At 40.9% G+C, this 12,115-nt stretch overlaps 1 protein-coding gene across 3 annotated transcripts in view; it reads right to left on the bottom strand.

The window, feature by feature from the left end:
- PRR5 (proline rich 5) overlaps window positions 1-12,115 on the bottom strand; it is an 84,028-nt gene that overhangs the window by 30,319 nt on the left and 41,594 nt on the right. For all 3 annotated transcript variants that reach the window (XM_042889839.1, XM_042889840.1, XM_042889841.1), the window contains 3 exons: window positions 9,902-9,982; window positions 1,278-1,326; window positions 561-618 (listed from right to left, as the gene is read on the bottom strand). In XM_042889839.1, coding sequence (XP_042745773.1) covers window positions 561-618; window positions 1,278-1,326; window positions 9,902-9,982 — 188 coding nt within the window. The remainder of the gene's footprint in view (window positions 1-560; window positions 619-1,277; window positions 1,327-9,901; window positions 9,983-12,115) is intronic.

The raw sequence follows: 12,115 nt of genomic DNA, 5'->3' as shown, positions 1-12,115 counted from the left end.
AATTGCTTCGCACTCACAAATTCATCCCGTCTCTGTATTCATTTATTTTAAATTTGGACTGTTCCAAACATAAAAGAAACTACCTTGATGTTTACTTCCACAACGTGACACCTCCAGAAGGTGCAGGCAGTTTAACGTTGCCTTGACAGTAAAAAAAGAGACAGCATCTGACCTCATTTATGTAAGCATGAATCCAAAACAACTCTTAAGACAACCCACAGCATTGCTCGGCATTTTGACAGGCGCTTCAACTAACTTGGATCTTAAAGTCATTCTGTTTTTCCTCTTTTCTTTAATATTGAGTAGACTAATTGGAGGAGAAGGAAGTGCCTACATCCGAGGTATTAATCCTTTACTCTCTAGCTTCTCTGGGCTGTCACTTCTCCCTGATGAAGGTCAATGGGAACATCACGGTATGTCAGAACAACATATTGGAGGAATAGACTGATACCTCTTAATCCACGGTACAGAAGAATTCACAAAAAGAACTGAGCTGCTTTCAGGATGCATTGCTAAAACTCCTCTGACATTATAGATAGCTATGCTAAAATCCAACTTACCTTCATAAAACCGGATCTTGTCTCTTAGGATCACCATGCCTTTTGTGAGCAGTTGATTCTGTAAATAAAATAAAGACTAACATTACTCAATTATATACTTCCCTGTAGCCATCATATTTCACCTTTTGATCTTTCTTAACTTTTGACAGTAGACCAGGTTTCATTTTGATGATCCATTACAGAAGGACTTTTCCTGCAATGTCCAACTTGCTTGGGACACTTTTCAAATAATGCTGTAATCTCCTACTGCTTGCAGGACACAGCATCTACTCTGTGCAGTGCAAAGTGCTCCTTGACTTCAAATGTCTGACTGTTACTGCAGGTATTCTGTCTCAGAAAAGAATACTGCTTCAATAGATGACAGGTACCCAGTACTAACTGTCTTTCCTAGGAACATACTTACAGTGAAATTAGTTGCTTTATTCAGGAATTTAAATTTTAAGTTACAAGTGAATGTCTGAAATCTACTGAAAGATGGTAGTGCCATACAAAAAACATCAACTGCACAAAGCTATTGCAGGCACTGGGGTTTCACTATCTGAATGTATGTATAAACCCCAGATCTCACTTACTCATAAATGACAACATAGAGAAGTCAATGGAAATCTCTAAATGGTTTCAAGTGACTCCGTATTGGCATTTAGAGCAGGGGAAGGGATTTTCCTCAGTAGCATGTAAAAAAATTTCTGATTTAAATGAAAGAAAACACATGCCTACCTGTAAATATTCAGTGAAGAAGGATCCCAGTTCTGTTTTCAATAACTGCCTGTATAAAAAGAATATGAAAAGGACCTCTGTAATCAACAAACTGTATTAGCTGCTCACTGTATGAGAAAGGGGAAGATGCTAATAAGAAAATATTTTCACACGGCCTGCCAATAAAGGCTAACTAAAATTATAACAAACAGGGCCAACAATACTAAGATTCTCAACCAGCATTTCTCTGCGGTGCAAAATACCTGCTGTTCTTTTAGATGGTCCATTGCACAAACACATATGAAAAGAAACTGAAAGAGGTTGTATTCCATCCTACATCTAACGCTTTTAAAAATGCCTGAGCTGTTCTTCTTCAGTGTCAGGGTTTGACTGGTGTCTGGCGTGGCAAATGTGGGAGAAATCTTGGCACTCTGTGTCTGTCAGTGCGGCTGAGCCAACAAACGGGCATGTAACTTAGCTGAGGTGTTCTCACAGCCGGATAATTTGTTCTGTGTAACTCCCCAAAAGAGCCATGACAAAATGTTTAGAGGGAAACCTGAGACAAGACGATATTCCGCGGGTTTTGCTGCAGTATGAAATGTAGTGAATTTTCTGAAAGGGGTCACGATCTTCCAAGTCGGGATCCATGAAGCTGAAGTTTCATATAGTTTCAGTGAAAAAGCAGGTATAAACGTAACAGTTCAACCCTGTGTTTCATGACTCCTTTGCACTAAAACCTATAAACTCATCTCACAGAGCAAACCAAATTCACATCCCAAAAACCATAACAACCTACCATAAAGAACTTTCATGTCAAGAGCCAGCATTCCTCCAGACCCACAAGCCCAACAGTACCATCCAGACAGAAGTCACCACAAAGCTGAAGAGCTGTATATTGTTTAAGTCTCACATACTGGATGCTAGATGTTTAGCACTTCTTTGTACTCATGTCACTGTTAAGATGCAGAAGCAAGAGGTCAGACCATTTAAGAGTTTCACTCCAACTGGACTTTCTGAGCTCTTGCCAGTCAGGCCTTGGCCTCTTATGGAAACCTGCCTATGCAGTACCAGGAAGAAATGAGGTAAAATTCAACTCAAAATCTAAAGACCTGCATCAGCTAGACAACTCAGTGCTCTGATCATTCGTGTAGTTATGTAAACTACACATTTGGTAGCAAATTATCATCTATCCCTTTAGGCTATATCTTTAATAAACAAACAAGTAATTAAATTATTACAACTAGTAACCAAATGCATGTCCAGTTTGAAAAGCCCAGCATAACACTATGCTCCCATAAAGAAGTCTGCAGAGTTGTTGTCTGGTGCATGGGATTCAGCATAGCCTCCTGAGATCTTCTGAAAGTTCAGGGGAAGGAGGGTCAGGCCAATCTTTAAGAGGCCCAAATACAGTATCTTATTTATTTATCCTCAAGTGCATGTCCACACTGACCCCATAGCACACTGGGGAAACACTCCAGGCATGAAGGAAATGGAAAATAAACACAATGAAGAGTTTTTTTCAGAAGCTTCTAATCATTTAAATCCTCTTTGGTTACAAATCTGATCAACTCAGACAAACTATCTATAAACAGAAGTTATCTAAGCCAGTCCAGGCTTTAGCTGTATGTCTCTCATTGCCATGGATAACCACTGTACGGGTAGACCTCTCAGCATGCCTGCTGTTACAACATATGGGAGAGAACAATCCTTGCAGAGTCCTGAGACTCCATCCTTTCCCATATGCATTGACAATCCCATCATCAAGGTTGAACACCTGCCCCCACAAAACTGTTAAAGCCTTAAAGCATTAGAAATGTTCACCAGCCCTTACTTCAACAAGTAAAAGGATGCTATGCATGCCATGCATATTCAAAATGGTAATTTACTGTCCAAGTCGTTTTTCTTCTGGATCACAAGCAATGGAACTTAAGGTTTTTCTTACTTTGAATGTAGATAATTAAGCAATTTTATGTTAAAATAACAAGAAAGATGTGGTTTTGAATTCTACTATGCTTAAATTTCTACCCTTTCCTCAAGCTAGCAGCTCTTTGAAGTCTAGTCCTAGTTTCCTCGTAGTCTTTAACAGGTGATATGCAAATACTTTCTCTTTTTATTCTACTGATATCTACTGATAATTCTTGGCATTTAGAGAAAGAAATAAAAAATGATGTTCTACTTATCTGATAACTGGCCCTCTGATAAAACAAAATCCCACCCCATTTCCACTTTTCAGCTGTGAATGAACTAAACAACAAGCTTGCAGTTAATTATGTCATAGAATCATGTTTAAAAGAGAACAAAAAACTTTTTCTACAAATATATTAACAGTAAGAGAAGGGCTAAAGAGAATCTCCATCTTTTACTGGATGCAGCAGGGAACATGACCGCTGAGAATAAGGAAAAGGCTGAGGTTCTCAATGCCATCTTTACATCTGTCTTTAAAAGTCAGACCATTGTCCTTGGGGTACTCTACCCCCTGACCTGGAAGTCTGGAATGAGGAGCAGAGTAAACGCCCCACGATTCAGGTGGAAACAGTTAGAGACCTGCTACTCCACCTGGACTGCCACAAGTCCATGGGGCCAGATGGGATCCAGCCAAATAGGGTGCTGAGGGAGCTGGCAGAGGTGATTACCAAGCTGCTTTCCACCATGTAACAGCGTTCCTGGTTAGCTGGAGAGGTACCAGAGGACTGGAGACTTGTCAGTCTGATTCCCCTCTACAATAATAGTCATAAGGAAGATCTAGGGAACTACAGGCGTGTCAGCCTGATCTCGGTGCCAGGTAAGGTTGTGGAGCAGACTGTCCTGAGGGAGATCACATGGCATGTGTGGGACAGCTGGGGGCTTAGGCCTAGCCAGCACAGGTTCATGAAGGGCAGGTCCTGCTTGACCAACCTGATCTCCTTCTGTGATGCAGTGACCTGGCTCGTGGAGGAGGGAAAGCCTTTGACACTGTCTCTCACAGAGAAACTGTCAGGCTTGGATAGATGCACTCTGCTGGGTAAGCAACTGGCTGGAAAGCCGGGCCCAGAGAGTGGTGGTGAATGGAGTGAAATGCAGCTGGTGACCAGTACTGGGCGAACAGTCAGTGTTGAGGTCTGTCCTGTTCAATATCTTACCAACGACCTGGATGAGGGCATTCAGAGCACCCTCAGTAAGTCTGCAGATGACACCAAGTTGGCAGGAAGTGTCCATCTGCCTGAGGGTAGGAAGACCCTACACAGGGATCTGGACAGGCTGGATTTATGGGCTGAGGCCAACAGGATTGAGGTTCAAGAAAACCAAGTGCCAGGTTCTGCACTTTGGCCACAGCAACCCAGGCAACACTAGAGGTTTGGGGCAGAGTGGCTGGAAGACAGTGTAGGGGAAATGGACCTGGGAATATTGATCAAGGCTTGGCTGAACGTGAGCCAGCAGTGCGCCCAGGTGGCCAAGAAGGCCAAAAGGCATCCTGGCTTGTATCAGAAACAGTGTTACTAGCAGGAGCAGGGAGGTGATCATCCCTTTGTACTCAGCCTCAGTGAGGCCACACCTTGAGTACTGCGTTCAGTTTTGGGCCTCTCACTACAAAGAAGTGGTATCAAGTCCCTGGAGCATGTTCAGAAAAGGGCAACAAAGCTGGTGAGGGGAGCACAATCCTTATGAGGAGCGGCTGAGGGAACTGGGATTGTTCAGTCTGCAGAAGAGGAGGCTCAGGGGTAACCTGAGCTCTGTACAACTACCTGAAGGGAGGTTGTGGCAAGCTGGGTGTCAGCCTCTTCTCCCATGTAACTAGTGATAGAACTAGAAGGAATGGTTTCAAGTTGTTCCAGGGAAGATTCAGTTTGGACATTAGGAAATACTTCTTCACCGAGAGAATGGTAAGGAGCTGGGAATGGGCTGCCCAGGGAGGTGGTAGAGTCCCATTCCCTGGAGGTGTTCAAGGAATGTTTAGATACTGCACTCAGGGACATGGTTTAGTGGGAAATATTGGTGATATGTGGAAGGTTGGACTGGATGACCTTGGAGGTCTTTTCCAATCTTGGTGATTTTATGATTCTGTGACTGTACGCACTGAACTGCTTCACATTATGCAGCACAGCTACATTAACACCTCTGGTTCAAGGTAGAAAAAACTGACAGCACAATTAATGCATCTTGCTCTTTGAATCCCTAATAAAACAGACACTTCACACTGCTTAATTAATTTCTAGTGAAATAGTGAGGCCCTCAGGCCACAGCAGAGCACTGCTGTTTGAAGTTCTCAGCACCATATTCATTTCAGAGTTCCACAACGAAACTGGACAGAACACACTGCTTGCTCTTTATTCTTCAATCCTTATTTAAATTCCTTTAAAAAAAATCGATTAGGTTGTCATCTGTCAGAAGTTGGAAAATTCAGATTGCTGAGTAAATTTATCTAGGTAAGTGGATGTTATGGTGGAATCTAGGTAAAAATCTGATTAAACCTGTAAGAGATCACTGATCAGATAGAAGACTCGTGCATCTGATTTTGCTGACAGTCATTATGCAGTTTTATGATGCTTGTATATCATTATTATCAGACTTTCATTGCCTGTTTAATGCCTTCATAAATTGATAGTAAAAATGCACATAGAACACACTAAAATAGTTCCTGTCTTTTTTAATCTTCCTGCTGCTGCTTCCTTGGTTCATTTTGAGATTCTCTAGAAACATTACTCAGAATCACAGAATCACCAAGGTTGGAAAAGACTTACAAAATCTTCATCCAGTCCAACCAATTAGCAATAGTTCTCGCTAAACCACGTCCCTCAGTGCAGTGTACAAACATTCCTTGAACACATCCAGGGTCGGTCACTCCCTGGGCAGCCCATTCCAGTGCCTGACGACTCTTTCAGAGAAGCAGTATTTCCTAATGTCCAGCCTGAATCTCGCCTGGCGCAGCTTGAAGCCATTCCCTCTAGTCGTATCTCTGCTTACAAGAGAGAAGAAACCAACCCCCAGCTCACTGCAACCTCCCTTCAGGAAGTGACAGAGTCCAATAAGGTCTCCTTATTGTATGTAACTGTACTGAATTTAAAGTCTAAGACAGTATTATACCTGATTTTATCTTTACTAGCAATTAGATTATATGAAGCAAATATAAGGATGTGATCTAACTGGGTTTGAACTTTTGCTACAAAAGAGGAAGCAACACTGAAATGTGTTGTGTTTGCATCAAAACATTATCTTGAAACTCAAAAAAAGGGAGCTATAATGTGTATTGATCTTAACACAGGATATTGGGCTTCCTCTGCATTTCCCTTACCTTGTTTTTCTTCCTTGGTTTACAAGTGGTGTAAATAAACATTTTGAAATGACATATTGTGACATATGAAATGAAAATGGAAAATGTACCATCATTTCCACTCCACTGCACAAATAAACCAAGATAAATACTAAGTAGTAAGTATATGCATAGAGATTTTTGTTACTTAAACTTTTAATCAATCCCCTACTGAATTATCTAGTAAGAGCTCACAAGAAGTAATGTACAAGACATGCATTGATGAGACTCCTCTTACTGGAGTATCTTCTCTGGTACCTGCATTATGATGCATCTTCATTCAGGTGGTAGGGCAATTTGAAATGAACTGAAATCATACACTGTTTAGGTTTATTGTTTTGGTTGTTGTTCTTGTTTTGATGTAGGGCTCCTCAGTTCTATCCAACTTCTTACTTAAGGCCACCTTCTAATACCAGAGCAATTACATAAGAATGGTGTCAAAAGGCACCGGTATAAATGAGTGGCCAAACCCAGAGCAGTAAGTGATACTGTACTGATTTGTACCCACTGACACTTATTAAGCAACCAGTGCATAAATAATCAGAGTACAAATCCTCTACATGTGTATTCAGGCTAGGAAGCTGTATTTGCCCGTGTGCGTGACATACGGTAATTGAACACTGTGACATTCCTAAATCAAAATGAAGGTGCACAAACATCACAGGAATAACGTGCTCAAATATTAACACTTGGTCTGTGGGTCAATTGGGTATTCAAGGTTTAACTATGAAAATACTCCAGAATCTGCTCCAATTAAAGTGTCAAAACAAAAACTTCCTTTACCATTCAGTAAATGCTGAAAAAGGTTATTGATACTAGGTTATTGATAACTCAAACACTTCCATACAAAAAATTTTGCTCCATGGAAGTAATGGTGATGTGTTTCATTTTATTTATGTACTTCTTGGGAAAATGCATCTAAAACAATCTTAAGGCAAACAAAGACTTGTCCCACTTCTGAGGTCATATTTATAAACCAGATGTTTTTACACTGAATACTAATATTAACCAAAATAAAATATTTTGAATTAAATATCAAGAGTAGTAACCCAGATTTTTTTGTATGTGTGAAGTTGGTCTCAACCAAAAGTTGGTTTGAGCTGAATTTAATTGAAGAGAAAGGTTTGAGTTGCAAGTAGTCAGGAGGTCCCACAAAGTTAATGACTATGATCAGCAGTAAAATGAAGAAACCAGCAGGAGTGCAGATTCAAGAAAGAGGCCACATCTGGACATGTACACAAACAGGCTCAAAAAATATCACCACCATGCTTTCTTCTTTAGACAGAGCTTTCTGTACTCTTAGTCCATTTGCTGATTTCTCATCTTAGAATTCTGTGTGAATGAACTGCATGCAGGACACACACTGAGAAGCTTCACCAAGAAGTCCAAGCAGTCAATAAGAGAAAGGGTGGAATTTGGCAATGGATTAGAAGGATGTTCAGGCCAAGTAGAAGGTGACAGGGAACGACCTCTAGGCTGGGGCTCCTTTGAGTAACCTGCCCTTACTTTCCAGGCTATAAGGGGAAAGTCATACATTTCCTGAACATGATTCTCATTAGGAGCTTGATTTGATTAGTGGGAATCAAATACCTGTAGCAGGGACACAACTATGTGAACCAGCCTCAAAAGCCATGCTTCACTCACATAACAAGTGATGCTGCTGATGTCTTGTTTATGACAGCGCCTTTCTAGATCGATCTAGATTTCATAATATTTGGTCCATCAGTTCAGGTGTGAGTCACCAGACATTATTCCTCCCAGAACAGAGCAAAACTGAATGATCAGCCATGATGACAATGCAGCAGCATTATTCTTACACTAACAAAGGAAACAGGCCTATCATGCAGCATCATAATCCATCACTAGCTGGGAAAAAAAATCAGTCTGTAGTCAGTTTGCCTCTTCTGCTGCCTCAGATGTTGCAATTAAACACAGCTGTACTAGCAAGTATCATCGTTGTGCAGGGCTTACACCCAGGTGAATGAATGCAAAATCTGGGTGCTGTTTACCAGATAGCAGCAATTTTACTTCTGTTTATTGGTCCATACAAGATTATACTTGTATCCTCAGAGGATAATTTCCTTTTCCTCTTCTGTTCCTTACCAGCAGACAAGCATCCCGAGGCAAGTGCAATGGACCAGGAAATCTCAGCCCACAACAACCATTTTCTGTCATTCAGATGAAGCTGGAGAATCCTAGCTTCACTTACAGTAATGATCAACCATTACACCAATAACCAACTCAAAATGATTGATGGATCATGCTAACTGACAGCCATCCTAGAAAATCTATTCTTTGCGTGTCATTTTCTCCCCAGAGAAATAAGAAATAAATGAAGAATAAGTTTATTTTCATTTTAAAAAGATAAAGAAAGAGGAAAAAAGAGAGAGCTCACTGGCCAAATGTAATCTGCCTGGACTTCTCTGAAGATATTCCCACAATTATCCTGACTGGACCAGCATTTTCTGGATATTCTATGGATGTTGTCACACTGTGGTGCCCAGACAGAGCAGGAATAATTATTAAGTGATAGGGAGTCGTTGAGGATTTATCTGAAGACAGAGAGGGAATACAATAAGCTGTCTGTCATTTGCAAATGTGGCTTGTTTTTCCCTTGCTTATTCTTCAAAGCACTGGGACAAGCTTTGAAAAGGAAATGTGCTACTTGCCCTTGTCAGTGAGACAGAGTTTAGTAAATAATCACAGATGCTGTAAATCCATGTTGTCAGCCTATGTCTTGACAGATTTTTCTTTGTAACAAAAACTTAAATGACTAAAATGATGAGATTTTCACCTTCACTTTTCTTCATGTAAAAAAAAAAAAAAAAACCAAAAAAACAACCAAAAACAAAAACAGAACAACAAAAAAAAAAACAAAAAACCCAACAACTTACAATATTATATGCCTCACTGGTCTATATTTAGTCTATTGAAACAGCATCAGCACAGCATGACGGAGAAACAGGAACCTTAAATTGTGTTACTAAGGTCACTCTGCTGACAAGACAGCTTTATAACATCTAGAGCACATTCAGTTCACACAGAAGGAGCAGCTAGATGGAAGGGACTCCCAGGCACAATGTCTTTCCTTGCTCTGTTGCACCTGAGCACTTGAAGGCTTTATATCGTCCATGCATGCAAAGGAAGCACTTCAGAGATAGGCTTAGCATCAGTGGAAAGGATGGCATAACTGCAGTGGTATAGAGCTGCATTGCTATGTGTTCAGGATGGGATCCTGTTTTTCCTTCCTTATTTTCAAACCAACATATCAAGAAAGATGATACTCCAACTGCAAGTCCTAGCAAACCGTACTGCGCATGCCAGCTAATGACACCTTGAGTAGAGCTGAGTCACCTACCTGACTCCTTCATTGAGGTTGTAAAGTTCATGATCAGGGAGACCCTTACGCTGGAACACGGCTATTACTCCATTGTGGATACTGAAAGAGAACAGGAGGAGTCATTAGCACCAGATCACATTTTAGAAAGGTATCGCTTCCACAGTGCGGCAAATATATCTTCCCAGACACCACAGTACCATTCTTAAAAGTAACAGATGACTGCTGGTTGTACCTCAGATCCCTTAAAATGAATTATACTCTAGAAAACAAATGACATTTTTGAAAAGCATCTCTTTCTGATTTTTGCAATTTCACAATTTTCATAGTTACGCACCTGAAATCAGTAACCTCAGAAAATTTATCCTCATATACTCCAGGTACTTCTGTATAATTTTAAGCATATTTTTGCCTATATTTTATGGGCTCACTACAGAGATAATTTACAACTTTGCTATGACATCAGTTTGATATTTCCAGCATTGTTGGCATCTCACTTATGATTACTTGATTTCTTTACCAACAAACCAGTGTTTGTCAAGTCTGGACACTGGACCTGAAGCTCAATTCATAAATAAAGCATCAATTTATTAGAACAGGGTTATTGGAATCTCAAAAATAATTAGTTCTTTAAAAAGTATAAAAGGCAGAAACACTACACAATTATGAATTTTAAGGCAATTTCATCAATCTCTCATTCATTTTCAATAACGGGCAACCCTTACAACAGTAGCGATTACAAAACACGGTTTTCTGTTTCTCAAAAATTTGTGCTCTTGCTCCATCTAAAGAAAAACCACGGATGCATAAAAAGAACAACAGGTGGAAAGTTTCTGAGACAGACAACAAGGAACAAAAGGACGTGCTAACCATCTGTCCTACAGCAATGCTTCCTTTTCATTTTCATTGATGTATGTAACTGTCCTGAAGCAGATGTTTCTTAGTGGTGATGATTTTCTTCTGCAATCAGCCACAAGTGAAGCTATGATTAAGAGCGACAGAATTTTCTAGCTCAACAGAAAGCCACTTTTCCAGCACAGTCTGTAAGTGGAGCACATGGCCACCATCCCCACAAATGCTAAAATGCTGAATGACAAACCCCTGAAAAGTGTTGCACGTTCTACAGAGCAATCCACATGCTTGGCAGAGATGCTTACCAAACCCATGAATTTAACAAGACCACACCTCAAAAGGTTGCTAAAATGAGTACAAGTGCTTCAGGATGAAGCCCTGAAATGCTCCTGAAACACACAGAATGCTCTTAGGGTGATGACACATCAGTCTAAATCACTGAGCTGAGGTCTGAGGGCAAAGGTAAAGAAATGCTAGTGAAAGGTGAGACCAAACCTGTTCCAGTACTAGCAGAAGGAAGGTAGAAGTCTCCTTCCTTCCCCATCCCAATTCCATCTTTTACAGCTTCACAGCAGACTTCATCTTTGATTCCTAAAGAAGACTGATACAATCTTCCTATCTGTTAGCTAATCCCTGCACTTGTAGATGCTTGGTGATTTTTGCCACATTTAAGCATGGAGCTAAAATCCTCAAAGTACTACAGGGCTTTTAGATTTCAGCTGGGAAGGAAGGACCACCTTCAAGCAACCCCATTAAGGTTGAGTGCAGTGTTTACAGGCACACAAATTTGTCCAGCCAGGAGGTATGAGGATTTGGGACTGCCCTATCTAGTGACAAAGAGCTGAAATGAGTTCTGCTCATAAGGTCTCCACAGACAACCTGATTCCCGCTGGCAGAGGATCTCAGAAGGATTTCCAGGTGCATTCAACAACATCCTGCAAGGCCAAGGCATCACTGCAGTGTCACAGCAAAGCTTGGTATTTGCTGCTTAGAAGGAGATGCAGAGGGTGTGTGGGAATCGCAGGGACCCACATCAAACCACCTCAGGTCTACAGTAAAACAAAGCCCTTGTAATACTTGCTGGAAGCAGAGGAGTGAGCTGGCAGATAGAACTGCAGACCCAACAACATCAAACAGCAAAGAGAAGCTCAGTTGCATTCATCTGTGAGTAAAGGACATTAAAAGTGGCAGCTGAAGGATATGACACACTGGGAAGAAACGCACAAGCAGGTCCAAATAGGAACTGCTATCATCTTCTCTCTCTTGGTACTAAGCACTCCCACACACGCAGTGGTCACCCCTTCCCCCATGCATTTATGTGCACATAGACATACATGATAATCTAACCCAGTTTATTTTGGCTGGCTCAAGCAATCACATTCC

This window comes from Lagopus leucura, unplaced genomic scaffold (assembly GCF_019238085.1).
Source record: "Lagopus leucura isolate 7727_CA_CO unplaced genomic scaffold, USGS_WTPT01 Super-Scaffold_100159, whole genome shotgun sequence".
In the NCBI taxonomy this organism is placed as follows: domain Eukaryota; kingdom Metazoa; phylum Chordata; class Aves; order Galliformes; family Phasianidae; genus Lagopus; species Lagopus leucura.
This window is presented reverse-complemented; position numbering and strand designations above follow the sequence as displayed.